Source organism: Siphateles boraxobius, unplaced genomic scaffold, assembly GCF_051911475.1.
Source record: "Siphateles boraxobius isolate OS27281-9 unplaced genomic scaffold, OSU_SipBor_1 130, whole genome shotgun sequence".
Lineage (NCBI taxonomy): Eukaryota > Metazoa > Chordata > Actinopteri > Cypriniformes > Leuciscidae > Siphateles > Siphateles boraxobius.
The window spans coordinates 14,129,818-14,146,689 of record NW_027508734.1 but is presented as its reverse complement, the minus strand read 5'-3'; the positions used below and the strand labels follow the sequence as shown (position 1 = coordinate 14,146,689).

The following is a 16,872-nucleotide window of genomic DNA, read 5'->3' as shown; positions in this document are numbered from 1 at the left end:
GTGTGCAACGTTCACTTTTTACAATACAATCAAATAGAGATGTTTTTAACTCTTTTAATCCTCGTTTGATAAAATGGAAATGTGTCACAATATGGTGGTAAAATCAAATGCAACTTTCATTTCATGCCTACTTTAAGTACTTTTTGTTTTTTCTGATTTTCAAATACTTGTTTGCTTCAAATACGAGTTTGTAATGTTGTGATTCATCTTAAAGGTATAGCGGAGGATTTTCTTTTTCCGGGTGGGTAGCCTATACTATTGGTCCACCTAAGTGTCAATCATTCTGGTGATATGTTTACGTAAGGCATCGTACGTGCTCGTCCCTATGTAGTTTTCGCCTTCTGCGCACGCACACTTTCAGGTGTATTATGTGTGATGAGTTACGGTTTCAGTCGAAAGAGAAAAAATGTATACGAAGTGTATGATAAGAAGAGAAAGGCCGCAGAATATAGAAACAAGACCAAAGTGATTTTGGGTGAAAATTTCACACGCTGGCGTGTGCTAAAAGCACAGGTTGGGCTTCCCACTGATGCCGCAGTCGCGAAGATTCTACTAGACAGGTAAAGTTTGTCATGCTATTTGGAGAAATCCATTTAAAATCACAGCTAGTAAAAGTTAGTCATGCTATTTGGAGAAATCCATTTAAAATCACTGCTAGTAAAAGTTAATGTAAGCTATGATTAGCGATGCTAGCCCTGGCACAAGTCATGCACCGCTTAGACAAGGTAAACATCTCAATTTGTCTAAAGTAGCCTTATGACCAAATGGTAAAGGGTATCGAGGTGAACTAGGCTCGTGCATGCTCTCTCGTGCATACGTTTAATAGGCGTTCCCTCTCGGGAGCAAATAGAGTGTTGCGCATGTGCATTTTTTAAAAAATTGGAGAGGGCGGGTCTTCTCTAAAATTCGGAAAGATCCTCCGCTATACCTTTAAAGCTAGTTGGTTTAATTCATGGCTCAGAATTATTATTCTTTTTTAATTTGAATGGATAAAACAAATAAAAAATTTTCCCCCACAATCAATTCCACTGTAAAAGTATGAGGTCACTGTTGTGTGCTTTATGCTTGAAGACATGTGTTAGTTTGCATGGTATGCATGCTAGAATTGCTTAAAGCACTGTATGTTACTTTGGGTAATGACTGAAAAATGCAATAGAGAATCTGGATCATTTTAGTCATTGTAGGTGTGGACTTTTAACTCCCTCTCTGTGGAATCTGTGCTATAAAAATAGGACAAAGTCACACATATAACACCCAGCGTTTGTGATAACTTTTTCAACTTAATGCACATTTGCTTTGAGTCATAAGTGATAATGTTGTTATGCTATATAATATGCTGTTTATGTTAAAGGGGTCATTTGAGTCAATCTTAATAAAGCAGTGAGGATTATTTGTTGAACATAGATAACTCCTCACACATGGGATCTTGGGTAGCACCCACCAGCATTTACAATCTATATGGATGTTTATCGCCTGTCTGCAATTTAGAAAGCGACTTTTTTTGGTCATCATTATTGATTCCTGAGCTTGCAGTGAAGTTAGGTTTGTGATCCTTGTGGCGTTCACTTCATCTCTTATTTACCATTTAGTTTTCATTCAAGTTAAATAATCAGTAACAAACTGACCCTCTCACGTTGACACCCACAGGTGCCAGTTGCCAGTGTGCAGTCCGGCGTTCATGAGGCGGGCAAGACCATCGACAAAGCCGATTCACTGTTCTCCCAGGAGAGAGACCCTCGCTTCAGTGACATGTACACAGGGATCTCTGGATGTATGTTCTTAGATATATTTCATGTGATTAGCACTTCATCACACACTGATTTTAATCTAAACAAGCAATTTACTGTAATTTTACTTAATGTAATTACAAAGCCTGCGCATGTCTGCCAGCTAGAGTTTAAACTCTATAATGCAGTTGGTAGGTATTGCAACAAATTTACTAAGAAATTAAGTCGGATATTCCAGCTAAAAAACGTAAAATCGAGCTTCTGTTGGTCAGAGACAGTTATTTAGGGTCATTAGCTGGTCCAGGCTGGTTTAGCAGGGTAATTCTGTTAACATTGTGTCTTTCCTCTGTAGTTTGTCACTATTATAATACAATATATATATATGGCTATATTATTGCATATGCAAAAACAAAAATGATTCCATGCTGGTTTTGCTGGGTAATTCTGATAAGTTTACATGTCTGTCTTCTATAGTTTGTCTCTATTTTTCTGTTCTTTTTCCTCAGTGTCTTTGTTGCCGGTAAAGATGCTGTGATGTGTTGTGTGACTATGTCTCCTTTCTTAAATGTAGTCATTCAATAACTGTGAGCATGATAATGATCTTTGTTTATTGGGTTTGTTTGTGTTTAGCTGATAAAAAGATGATGGTTCCCTCCTCCACTGCTGGTGGGCAGCAGTTATACTCTCAAGGCAGCCCGTTCCAGCCCGGACACTCTGGCAAGAGCTTTGGGTATGGATGAACACATTTCACTACTTTAAAAACCTTTTCACAACAATTTTTTAAATGAAATGCAAATACACTCTGGTCATTATATACTTTTATGCAGAATACGACATTTTATTGCACAGTTTTCATGTGCTATAATGCAAAATTACTAACATGTTACTGATACACTACTGTTCAAAAGTTTGGGTTAGTAATTTTAATCATCTGTTTCCACAATAATATTAAGCAGCACAACTCTTTTAAACTATAGCTATATTTCCATCCACCTATTCTAAAAATGTGCATAATAAAAAAAAATGATGTGCTCAATTGATCCGATAAGAAGACATGCACATAAACGCATTTACCAAATAAATCCCTCAATGCAAAACAAAAAACTCTGTGACTTTGCCTCAACATGTGATTGGATAGTTGGACCAGCAACTTAACGTTGCGTTATTCGCGAATGTTTTCTGCGATATTCCAGTTTTGCACATAAGTGAAATTCGGAACTTTGGATGGAAACTTTGTGAAAATAAGTTATTCTTGAGCAGCAAATCATCATATTAGAATGATTTCTGAAGGAAATGTGACACTGAAGACTGGAGTAATGATGCTGAAAATTCAGCTTTGCATCACAAGGCATCGTGAAAGCCCGCAGCGGGTGTTGACGCGATGTGATTTCTGTCCAGTGTACTGAATGTCAAAGTGAAGAAATTCAATGAAGTGCGGGTAAACGGCGGGACAACTTTTGGACGTTGTCACATTCCTTACACAAAGTGGTGATATTGGAATATATCAGGATGTAATGTTAATTATCTTTGGAGTCAATGTTAGGTGAATTGAGAGCATTTATTTATTTCTTGCGGGCCATGACAGTATTTGTGTCAGATTACCTGATTACAGTATTGCTTTAGATTACCTATATTGTGTTGTGCTTTTGAAGAATACTTTTGATGGGGAATATATAGTTTTTTTCCTGTCACTGTCAAGACCCATCATGATTTTGTGCTTAAAATTCTTTCTTTGGATGTAGTGAATGTTGTTTTCATGATCATTATAAATGGTGCATTGTTACAGGGCCTGGTGTAAAAGGGTTCTGTAGCTTTTTTTAATAGTTTAATGCTTAATTATGGCAAAAAATCTGTGCCTGGTGTGAATAGGCGAATAGACGTTTGACAGAGAATCTAGAGGAATGTCATAATGTGGTGCATGTGTGTCTTTCAGCTCATCTGTGATCCACGTCCCAGGCGTCAATGACATCCAGTCCACAGCTGGTTCAGCAGGACAGAACCTAACCCAGATATCCCGGCAGATCAACGCCGGCCAGGTGTCCTGGACAGGAAGCCGACCGCCCTTCTCCGGCCAGGTGAGAATGAACCCATCGCTGCCCTTGCATGCCTGCGCCGGCAGCTGGCCACTGGCGCTCTATTCTCCATCAGATTAATTAAAGTAATGGAACATTCCTCTTTAGCTCTGTGATGGGAGAATTGAAACCAGATCCACGTTTGGATGTGGAGCTGTGGCTGAAAAAGATAATTCAGGGCAAAGCAGTAGTAAAATATATATTTTAATACTTGCCTTACCAAAAATAATATGCATGTATGTATGTATTGTATATTTAAGACAATTATGTATAATTATATATTTTAATAGTAAAAATAACCAAAAAATATAAACTTTTTCTATTCCAAAAATATACAACTAAAAATGATTTATTATTTTATTAAATATACAAAAAAAGAGAGATTATTTTTATTTTCAAACCGGATAGCTGTATAACTGCAAACATTAAGTGCAACTAAACTAATATGATCCAAAAAGACGGGGGGCAAAATTGCAACATGTTCACTCTTAAATAGTCTTTTAGGCCACGCTTGAAGGGATAGTTCACCCAAAAATGAAAATTCTGTTAGTATTTACTCTCCCTCATGTTGTTCCAACCCCGTAAGACCTTCGTTCATCTTCGGAACACGAATTAAGATATTTTTGATAAAATCTGAGAGTTGGATTATTCCTCCATACTAGTCCATAGGCTTCTTCAGGGATTGAACTTGCAGGCCTCGAAAAGTTATTAAAGACATCGTTAAAATAGTCCAAGTGACTACAGTGGCTCAATCCTAAGTTTATCAAACGACGAGAATACTTTTTGTGCGCAAAAAACAAACAAAAATAACGACTTTATTTCAAATATTCATTTCCTTCTCTCTGGGCCTCGAGTCAGGTTACTAGTTTAACAGCGTATGATCTGTTGTTGTACGTCACACGCATCACCCACATGACCAGCGTCGGCCAATAGTGAGCCTACGTGTGACGTAGCTCTACGCAATTACACTAGTTTAACTGACTAGAGGCCAACAGAGAAGGAAATGAATAGTTGAAATAAAGTCGTTATTTATGTTTGTTTTTGCGCACAAAAAGTATTCTCGTCGCTTGATAAACAGGTCTCACGCGTCTCACAGGTGTCGCTCATCACGTTCTCTCACGGCCCTCTGCCTTTTCCTGCTCACCACAAACAGCATTTATTTTAAATAAAAATGTTTTGTAACATTTTGCCTCTGTTTACACCTGGTATTAAGAAACGTTTTGGTCGATCAGATCACAAGTAGACGAGGGAGACACATTACCGTTTACACCTGGTGTTTTAATCTGTCTCTTTTGTCCACTTTCAACCACTTCTGTCCTGATTTCTTTGATGGGAGGGTCTATGAGCTGGTAAATATACAGGCTTTTTCAGATCTTTCGGTCTTTTAGACAAAATAAGCTCACGCAATTTATATATGAACACACCAGGTTGACATTAAACGGTACAACATACGAAGAGCATCAGCTTTTGTTTCTGCTCTGATAGCCGCAAGACCATGCCGAAAGCTGTGAGTGCGTGTTAGAAATAAGGAATGGTGAGAGAACATTGTGCTTGGTAAGGTTTTCATCTTTAAACCACACTTGGGTCTTCAGCCGACAAAGTTTGAATCCTGTCTGGCTAGTGCTCTTCCCATAATGTTTACGCGTTTGGTAAGTAGGTGTGGAGTAGATTCTTTTGTGACTGTTAGAACACATTCAAACACATAAGCGTCTACAAGTGGTCAAAAGTGGACAAAGTCAAAAAGTTTTAGACCCTATTTACACCTGTATTCAGCGTTGTCCACTTTTGATCCTTCTGACCAAAATGCATCTTAATACCAGGTGTAAACAGGGCCTTATAAATGTCTTTACTGTAACTTTTGATCAGTTTTATGCATCCTTCCTGAATAAAAGTAATAATTTCATTCCAAAAAAATAAAAACATTCTGACCCCAACTTTTGAACGGTAGTGTATACAATTTTCCACTGTATATTAACATCATCATCATGTCTCCTGTCATTCCACCACAGCAGCAGATTCAAACTCAGTCCAATAAGGCTCAATCCTCACCATTTGGCATTGGCTCCAGCCACAGCTACCAGGCCGACCCGTCCTCATACAGCCCTCTGTCCAGCCCCGCCACCTCATCGCCCTCTGGAAATGCCTACTCCAACCTGGCCAATCGCAGCGCTGCTTTTGGTAAGATCTGTTCATTTATGACAATAAATTGCTCCATTTTGGTGCATACGTGTTTATTGCGCTAACATTGCTGTATGTTAAAGGGGTCCTATTATTCTTTTTTGAAAAGCATGAAAAGGTCTGCAAAGTTACAAAGTATGAAGTCACTCAAAAGGGAGTTATTCTGTATATCAGTAAGCACCGTTTCTGAACTCACTCAAACGCCTCCATTGTAGTCTTGAGTTTTCTTCCGGGAACGTTCGTCACAATATTCCTTATTTAAATAATACCTGCTCAAGGCATATGCAAAAAAAGGGGTAAGGCCTGGTTGAGTTCCGTTAGTAGAGTGTTGAACGGTAAGGGGTGTGACATTTCTGAAACACGCTGGAAGCGGTTGACCAATTGCAACACACTGGTCCAGCTGACCAATCAGAGCATATTGCACTTTTCGAAAGTAGGGGCTAAACAGAGCGTTACTGACAGACTGGGAAGAAAGGTTCTGCAACAATGTAAAATATGTGAATAATAAGGTGCTTTTTGAACATTTGAAGCATGAAAACCTATTCTAGTACACCCTAAAAACAAAATAAGACTTTGTAAAAGGGCTTAATAGATCCTATTTAACATTCATTGAATAATTTATTGATCAACGTGATCAAGTAGATATCATAATTTGAACTTGTGTTACAGCCTAAGTGTTAATGTCTTGGTTAAAATGTTAGTTTTAGTAAGTTATGTATGTAAACATTGGTTTTGTTGGTTTCAATTGGATTTGTCAAAATATTGAATTTGAGTGCATTCGTTTGTTTTGTATTATAAGAATTGCTATTGATCATCATTTAAAGTATTGATAAGGCTACTGACATTTTGGTATTGTTACAACCCTCTGTTTTTACCTTAAAACGGTCGAATGATCTCACCGCATGATTGACAGAAGATCCCTGGTGCGCTTCAACCCGTGATCTGTTCCAGACTGACGTCAGTCTTAGATTAACAGGCATTCATATGGAGGTGACATCACAGCACCTCTGGGAAACAAAATCCTCCCATGGGCCCTTTCAGATGCCTGTATGAACTGTATTTTACATGTACAGCAATTTATAGATTTCCGTATAAAACACAGACTATAACACACAATGACTGAAACAGACATTTGTCTTCAACAAAACAGTCTTTGTCTTTAACAGCAGACAGTGTGAGGATTGAATGGCATTCATAGTGAGACACAGTTTTGTTGTTTTTTGTTTCTCTGGATTGGCCACTTAATCTCTATTATAGACCGTATAAAAAACAGATTTCTGTGGTTCAAGTGTTCACAATTGTTGGACAACAGGCAATTAGATGTTTGTTCTAGTTTTGAAAACCCTTTTAAATCACTTCTCAATAGAACAGCGACTTTTAATCGTGACTGTTACACAACATGCATAACTTATTCAATAAGTTTGGAAAATTGCTTTTCAAATAAGTTTATGTAATCAAAACTTACATCAAGAAAGATGTCACAAAAAGTGAAATAGAGCTGGTGTGTCCAAACCTTTTTTAAAGGAGGCCAGATTCGAGATATATACTGTATATATATCTATATAATTAAGAGACCACTGCAAAATTATCAGTTTCTCTGGTTTTACTATTTATAGGTATGTGTTTGTGTAAAATTAACATTTTTGTTTTATTCTATTAACTACTGACAACATTTCTCCCAAATTCCAAATCAAAATATTGTCATTTAGATCATTTATTTGCAGAAAACGACAACTGGTCAAAATAACAAAAAAGATTCAATGTTGTCAGACCTTGAATAATGGAAAGAAAATTAGTTTCATATTCATTTTTACACAACACAATACTAATGTTTTAACTTAGGAAGTCTTGATCTGGTGGTCCTCCATCCACACCTTGATTGACCTGACTGTGTGGCATGGAGCATTGTCCTGCTGGAAAAAACAATCCTCAGAGTTGGGGAACATTGTCAGAGTAGAAGGAAGCAAGTTTTCTTCCAGGACAACCTTGTATGTGGCTTGATTCATGCGTCTTGACAAAGACAATTTTTTCTCCTTGCTGAAGCACCCCCAGATCATCACCAATCCTCCACCAGATTTCACAATGGGTGTGAGACATTGTGGCTTGTAGGCCTCGCTACGTCTCCGTCAAACCATTAGATGACCAGGTGTTGGACAAAGCTGAAAATTGATGATCTGGGGACGCATGAGTCAAGCCATGTACAAGGTTGTCCTGGAAGAAAATGTGCTTCCTTTTGCTCTGACAATGTTCCAAAACTTTGAGGATTGTTTTTTCCAGCAGGATAATGCTCCATGCCACACAGCCAGGTCAATCAAGGTGTGGATGGGGGACCACCAGATCAAGACCCTGTCATGGCCAGACCAATCTCCAGACCTGAACCCCAGTGAAAACCGCTGGAATGTGATCAAGAGGTAGATGGATGGTCACAAGCCATCAAACAAATACGAGCTGCTTGAATTTTTGCACCAGGAGTGGCATAAAGTCACCCAACATCAATGTGAAAGACTGGTGGAGAGCATGCCAAAACGCATGAATGCTGTGATTGAAAATCAGGGTTATTCCACCAAATATTGTTTTCTGAACTCTTCCTAAGTTAAAACATTAGTATTGTGGTGTTTAAAAATGAATATGAACTATATATATATATATATATAATTATTGTGCATTCATATCGCCCACTCCTATTCTATCTTACATCAGTCAAACTCAAAACTCACCTGCTCTTGCTTGTCTTTCTTTTGTAATGTGCAGGGCTTTAAACACCCTGCAGTGTGTTTAATTAATCTGTCATGTGCTGCACCTTTTAACTCATGCTACAGAGATCTGGTTTCTGAATCCTGACACTTTTAAGTAAGGAATTTGACCAGCGTGACACGAAGGGCAAAGATCCACCACCACAGTTGTGCAACTGAACGGCTTAAAGGGAGAAACTATAGAATCGTTGTTATTGCATTTCATCCGTTTAAAGACGCTTCGAATTTCTCCATCACATTCAGGTCTATGAACCAAATTTAATTTGAAGCAGGGCGTACGTACGGAGGCTTACAGGATGGCATTTTCTTCCCATTGTTGTGTCCCTTGAGGGGAACTCTCTACCTTGAACCTGTGATTAGTGTGTCCATTTAATAAGTAATTTATGTTAAAGAGGTGACATTAAAAACCCACTTCAATTTCGAGTGTATCAGGCTCCGAATGGCCTGAAGACTTTTTGCCAGCCGCTTGAAAATGAAGCCATGTCCAGATAATTCTTTTTTAATATGGTGTCATTAAAGAAAATGGAACATTTATCTTCACCTCCTCACGTGGACAGCCCTTGAACGTGTAAAAGGAGGAAGGAAGCAGAGACTGCAGGAATGTCTTTTTCTGTGTTTGGAATTAATTCATTGAATGACATTTTATTCCCAGCAAACTGAGCACATTATTGTATTGTAATCCTTAGTTAGTAAAGGTATGTGCACAATTGTAACCAATGAGAATCAAAAATTGCCCAGTTGATCGATAAGACAAGTTTATTTGATCAATAATAACTGTTTTCTGTTTTAATATACATTTTAAAATGTAATTTATTCCTGTGTATGTTGGCAAAGCTGAATTTTCAGCAGCCATTATTAAGCCATTGTTACATGCATAAATCTCCCTTTGTTTCCCCTTTTTTCCTCTTTTTCTTTTTTTGCTCATGAAATCGTATTCTTATGAAATCTTCATTGCTTTTGCCAAATTTGCCAGAGTATAAGTATGGCCCTGTTCCCTACCCAGACTTAATGACTTTCTCTCTATGATGAATTCATAAAAAGGAAAGTTGTACTTTGCACCTTTTCCAAAGAACTTATATATTTTCATATTTCATATTCAGTTCTGATGGAAATGAGAAGTGACAGGGGGGCACATCTCTGCCAGAGCAGCAGTTAGAAAATCAGAAATGTCATTCATTTTAACATTTTTATATCATGAACTTATTTGGTGACATTACCAAACCACTGCATATTTCAGAAATTCAGTTTCTTTTTATTTGTATAGGTTTTAAGTTAATTGACTGCTATTGTTTGCTGAAGGCCAGGATCTTTGTTCCAGGACATGTGATCAATATATTTACACAGATGAAAACTTAAAGGGTTAGTTCGCCCATTTAAGACATGAAGTTGTATGGAATCCTTACCAGCACTATAGTGCATACACACTGACCCACTCTGTTGTCACCTCCCTGGTCAGAGGGAGGTATGAATTTTGACCGGCGTGTTTTTTGTGTGTTAAATTAATCAAGCTTTGAAACGCAAATCATTTTTTCACGTAAAAACGCACAGTTTTGAGGCCCCCGAAACTAACCGGGAGTACTTTCTTGAAAAACTTCCAGCGGCCAGAACTGGGTCAGTGTGTATGCACTATAGTGCTGGTAAGGATTCCATACAACTTCAAGTCTTAAATGGGCGAACTAACCCTTTAAGTCTTTGTTTCCAAGTGTCCAATCAGTCACATATACAAGTAGATCAAAGAAAAGAACATCGGCAGAGTGAGAATAAGATAATAGTCAAGTAACTCTTAACACCAGTAATGTGAAAACATTCACATGAAATCAATACAATCTTTTATTTACAGCTCCTGCTAGATTTGTACTTCATATGCGAACTATCTTCTTTTTTGTAACTAATGAAATGCATAAACAACCATCATGCTGCCTTCATTCAAATGTTTCATACTGAGATAATGCTACATTGTGATTTAATTGCTGTCTTTATATGCTTTGAAATTGAGCATGCTTTCAAGAGCTGCATTTATCACTATGAAAGCGAGAGAATGTGCTTTCAATCCTTGCATTGATTTGAAGAGCACTTGGGACTAACAGCAAAGCCCGGCTCTTTGTTTGAAATGTGTTTGCATTCGTCACGCTGGCTTTTTGCACTGTTTCATCTTTAAGAATCATGTTTGATTGAGTGGTCAGAGAATAAGCGACACCTAAGCTCTACAGATACCGAGGGAGAACATGAAGCACGCCGATTTCAGATTGATGGGGACGGAGAAAGATGGCTTGGGGAGAGACAGACAATGAGAGACGAATAGGAAAATTGATAGAGAGATACATACGAGGCGCATCAGTGGAGCCAAACAGCCGAACCTTGAGGGAAAGACAGCCAGAAATTGAGCCAGAGAAGGGACGCTCTCGGCGTCCGCGTGGCAAGCGCTAACACAGTAGGGAAATGAGAAGTTTGACCTTACATCACTGCCTCATCAACATGGAGAATATGAGAAACAGCCCGGGGGCATCTCTGTGCCATCTTGCAAAACACCCACCCACGTCGTCACCTCCGCCTGCGCCCACCGCGCATTAGTCTTCTCGACTCTGCTCGTTTCCTAACCAAAGACTCGGGCCCCGCGGGTGAAGAGACTGTAGATGTATGCGTTTAAATGATTCTGTCAGCCAGTAGTAAATGTGTTCCCCTCCTGTGCAACAAATTGAGCGAAATGGAGGTCGTACGGTTGAGGTATTTTACACGCACGCTCAATTGAGATGCTGCAAAAGTAGACGTGTGTTGGAGTTAATGGTGAAAGTTGATACCGCAAATTATAAACATGTTTGTTGAGAAGTGGTGGAGCATCCATATCAGAATGTTCTTCCATCTTTGATTCACCCTTTTTTTCTGTAGAACGCAAAACGTTATTTTTTTTATTATTTATGTACTATTATAGTATTTATTGATGTTTTTAATTAGCTTTTTTCTTGGAATTCTCATTTTAATTTTAGTTAGTTTTAATCATTTTATGTGCTTTTTTGTCGGGTTTTTTTTCATTTAGCATAATTTTTTCAGTTTTAGTAATTTTAGCACTTATTTTATTTCAGTTATTTTTATTTGATTCAGTTTAATTTTCACATATTTTTTTTCTAATATAACTAATATTATATACATTTTAGCTAATATAATATAACTTTTATCTAATCTAATATTTATATTTTTTACTTTATTTTAGCTTTATTTAAATCGGCAAATTATGTTTAATAGTTTTAGTTAACAATAACAACACTTATAATATTTTATACAGTTTTTAATTTTCAACTTAGTTTTTCAACTAATATTTATATTTTATTTCAGCTTTATTTCAATCAACAAAGGATTTTTAATATTTTAAGTCAGTAACAAGACATTTTATTTCAGTTATTTTATTTTATTCAGTTTATAATTTTCTTTTAAGTGTAAGTTTTTCATCTAATATATACATTTTATTTTATTTCACTTATTTTTTTTCAATCAACAAATTATTTTGAATTATTTTAGCTAAATATTACAATACGATTTTATTTATAATTAAGTATTTTTTAGCTTAGGTTTTTCATCTACTATTTATTTTATTTCAGCTCAACAAATGATTTCTTAATTGTTTTCATAAACAATGATAACATTCCACAGCTCGGTTCCCTGGACCGGATTATCCATAGACGGGATTGGGCGAGTTCCCTGGGGCACCAGCCAATTGGGGGGCACCCAGGGCCGGATTATCCAATGGGCATTATGGGGCCCAAGCGATTGGAAGAAAAAAATTCCATCTTTTTTTACATTTCCGATAACGGAGCGTATATTTGCACTAATGGCGCTTTTCCACTACACAGTACCAGCTCGCCTTGGCTCGGCTCGGCTCGACTCGACTCGCCTTTGTTTGGTTTTCCACTGTGTAAAAGTTGTACCTGTACCTGCTTTCGGGTACTTTTTTTCGTACCACCTCCGGCGAGGTTCTAAGCGAGCTAAGGCGATACTAAAATGTGACGTGAAAACAATGCCGACTGCTGATTGGTCAGAGAGAATCGTCACTATTCACTGCGTCATCATTGCACGCGCCAGATGGAGTATCCAGAATAACCCCGCCTTTTTTAAATAGTTTAGCCAGAGATAGTTACTAAACTTACTACTATTATTATGGCAACTCGGAAGAATACGCCGTGGTCAAACGAGGAGGTGCAGACATGCCTTTGTTTGGTTGACGAAGAGAGGATCCAGCGAGAGCTTGATGGGGCAACGAGGAACGAAAGGCGTCGCTATGACGACCGGGTACTATTTGTGGCGATACTTTCTGCAATGGAAAACGGAACGAAAAGCGAGCCGAGTCGAGGCGAGCCAAGGCGAGTCGAGTCGAGTCGAGCTGGTACTGGTAATGGAAAAGCGCCATTAGTGCCTATCTTTTTGGCAAAAAGACGCCTGCAACTAAATATCTACAGTGGCATAGGTTGTAGGGCGTGAGGTGCTGGAAAGTAGCTTTTGACGTGTTCGACCAGAGTTCGAATTTGTGCTGCGTGATTTAAAGAAAAGTGCGCACTTTGCTCACACGATCAGCATGGTGATTTGGTGTTTTCTCCAAAATAAAAGCTCAAGGGTTTATTTCTTACAAGTGAAGTGCACCAGATTGATGCATTTAACCTTAAAATGTACAAAATTTTCATGCTCCCCCGCACCCCCCTAGAGGGACAGAGGTCCACCCAACATAGTTTTACAAAATCCTATGGGAAAGAACGATAGTTTATAAACTTTACTCCAGCATAGTACAACAAAGTTCCTTTTCAGTCAGTAAAACTGTTAATGCCAAATTAAAATCCTTGGACAAACTACATTTGGCCTGCCTGTGGGGTGGGGCTACAAGACATTGTGCCCAGGGGCCTCTGAATTCTTAATCCGGCCCTGTAGGTTCCATAAAACATTGAACTGGAATTCCAGTAATGAATACCATGAAAAAAAAAACGATTCTAGAAGTATTATCTGTTCATCTGTAAGCTCAAGATGTGTTGGTTTCTCCAGATGTGTCAGGTGAAAGCAGCCAGAGCGGAGGGCAGTTTCAGGGTCGTCCGTCTGAGGTCTGGTCCCAGTGGCAGAGTCAACACCACAGCCAGCAGGGTGGAGACCCACATCCTCATCCTCAGTCCAGCCAGACGGAGGTCTTCCAGGTGAGCGCTTGACTTCACATTCATACACATCAAAATATACCTGTGTTCAGCACATATAGAGTTGCATTGGTGCGCAACAGAACATTTGAAGGCCTGTGCCCTGTGATAGTAACCAGTATGCTAACCAAACGAACAAAAATAGAAGTAAAGATTTAAAGGAATAGTTCAAATGAAATTTCTGTCATTATTAACTAACAATATTTACTGTCATTCATATGTATTAATTATTGAATTAAGTCTTTCGTTGATTATTCACAATGCCTACTGTTTCAAAACATCTTGAATTGGATCATTAAATCAAGATACAGTATGTATCATTATCAGTGTTATTTTAAATACTATTATGTGTGTAATACTATATAATCTTAATTTTGTTGTGATCTTTTAAAAAAAATATTCGTTTTTAATATTTCTATTTAGCCTTAATTGATTTTTATTTCAGTTTTAGTAATATTTGTACTTCAACTTACTTTAGTTTAGTTAGTTGCCAAGGCATCATTTCTAATTGTATTTAATTTATTCAATTAATTGTTTTTAACGATAACAACACTAATCATTACTCATAATGGCCATGTCTGAGAAGTTCTAAAAAGAATAAAGAAATCTTTTAACTCTAAACTCTAACCTAAACTCTTTTAATCATATGATTTGGTGAAAATATTTTTCACTTGTAGCTCTTGAATACCATATAGCTGGGTTTCCATCCAAAAGTGAAGCAAATGTTTTCAAAGTTTGCCCAAAAAAAGATGGAAAAAAGCTAATTAGGTGCATTTCCATCAAGTTGTTCGAGCGGATGACGTGGATTTAAGTGGGTTTTAATGTTCACTATGACAGAATTTATTCTGCAAATGCGTTTCCATCTCCCATTTTTCGCATTAACTCTTTTTTGTCAAAAACCACCTCAAGCAAGCGTAAAAACTTTTTGCAAAATAAGGTTTTTTCCCTAAAATTTGGCATTTCCATCACCTTTTCTGATGCAATGCTAAAAAATGCGCATAAAAACAGGGTGATGGAAACAGCTGTTGATGCTTTGTGATAAGAACCTCAAATGACGTCTGATGTGAATCAGCCTTTACAGTTACACTGACTCACTGGCAAAGCAGCTTGTCTGATTCAACAGAGCGCTGTATTTCTGTCCCACAGGATATGCTGCCGATGCCAGGCGATCCCACTCAAGGATCAACCAATTACAACATTGAAGACTTTGCCGACCTCGGCATGTTCCCACCGTTTTCTGAGTAAATGGAGACTCGTATGTTTGTTCGTTTTGTTTTGGTTCAGACTGCAGTACCTTTATCTCACATGTGACTAACATGACGCTGCTGAAACACATTTCTGAATTCACTTGCCATGTGAATGTCATGATCAAGTCTCTTGACTTGATCATTCATACACAAACAGTTAAAAACACAAGATATACCCCATTCTTGATGTTCCTCATCATTTGATCATCATGTGATGATTAACTGCTGCCATTATCAATGGAAAATATACGTAAACGACCCTTTTAATAAATACATTTGCATTTACAGACCAATTTTTGAGAGCGAAAACAGTGTAAGATTATAATTTACTGTAGTAAATAAAGCGCAATAACTATAAGTCTAATTTACATAGAAAGCAGGTGAATTTAATGCCTGGTTTGGCTGAAATGTGAATATGATGCAGGATTTTGTGTCAAATGACTGTATGCTAAAGTTAATGATTCATGCAGCAACCTCATGTCAGGACTGTTTTCACACACACAGGAATCCAACAAAAATATAATGAAGAGTTTTCCTCTTTTTTTGACGTTTTTATCGTACAGAAGTATTTTCAGAATCTTTCATGATGCGAAGAATCTTTTTTCTCTTGTATTGCACCTCATTTTTCATTGCCAAACAGCATCTTGCTGACAAAAAACGCTGAGTTATTTTTACGCTTACCGTGTAAAATGTAGTCTATGTAGTGATGTCTATAACCTAGTTAAACTAATAATAAATGTAGGCAGGTGTAAAGAAAAAAAATCAGTATTTGATTTAAATCGGAAATTGCTTTTGCAACCTTTTTTTTTTTCCTTTTCCTTTTGTTGTTCTTACAAAAACACTTGCAACAGTGTCACTTTCTGAAGTAATCGACACCAGCCTCATGAGCAAATGCAGCATAAAAATAAACAATGTTCATTGTAATCTTTGTGGCAGCTGCAATACTTGCTATTAACTTTTGGACTAATAACGTGGACTTCTCGTTTTCATGATGAAACTCGATCACGCCACAACTATGGACTGATGGAAAGACGTCGACATGAAATCGAAACCTTTTTGCTAAATCAAATGGATGTTTAATGTAAATAATGTGATTTTTATGTCGGACCATGTTTCCTTTGACATACAGCTATATATACTTGTGTAGGTTTAATATCATTGTGTGCAATGTGAGTACATATTTAACTCCGGTACTTAGTTAGCCTGTCCATTGTACAATGAGTTTAGGATTGTATAAATTGTGCAAATGTGTTCCATTATTTTTGTGTAACTTTATGACAAGAAATTGTGCTTGTGTCAATAAATCCTCATCGAGTATGTGCATTTCAATCAAATAGACTGAGCTTTGTTCATTGTGTTGCTCAATACACACATTTTTAACATTAAATGTTCATTTTGCCAGTTTGTTTTAACAGGTCACAAATTGTGTAAATTCAATCCTCAAAATGATGATTTCTCTCCATTAATGCTAATCTGCATTGGTTTTGTGTCTGTTGGTTTCATGTTGACTTTATGGAAGTATACAAAAAGCTCATTTCAGCTATAATGTACAGTAAAACTACTTTCATTAATCGTAGAGTTATGGTAAATAGCGTTTTGTGCCGTATATTAAATGGTCTGCAATGCATGCATACAAATTTATTGCTGCTCCAAGAAACATCAATGGGCAAATTGAGACTTACTGCCTGCTCATTTATGCTTCCTTATCCTGCTTATTTAGCTTCTTGGTC

General features: G+C 37.4%; 1 protein-coding gene across 4 annotated transcripts in view; it reads left to right on the top strand.

Annotated features, from left to right (window-relative positions):
• The window catches only part of arnt2 (aryl-hydrocarbon receptor nuclear translocator 2), a 92,727-nt gene extending 76,251 nt beyond the window's left edge, over positions 1–16,476 (top strand). For 2 of the 4 annotated variants that reach the window (XM_077228020.1, XM_077228018.1), the window contains 6 exons: positions 1,648–1,771; positions 2,358–2,457; positions 3,661–3,802; positions 5,809–5,977; positions 13,753–13,898; positions 15,042–16,476. In XM_077228020.1, the coding sequence (XP_077084135.1) occupies positions 1,648–1,771; positions 2,358–2,457; positions 3,661–3,802; positions 5,809–5,977; positions 13,753–13,898; positions 15,042–15,140 (780 nt within the window). In that variant the 3' untranslated portion in view covers positions 15,141–16,476. The remainder of the gene's footprint in view (positions 1–1,647; positions 1,772–2,357; positions 2,458–3,660; positions 3,803–5,808; positions 5,978–13,752; positions 13,899–15,041) is intronic. The other 2 variants (XM_077228021.1, XM_077228019.1) reach the window with 1 other exon arrangement.
• Positions 16,477–16,872: the final 396 nt, after the last annotated feature.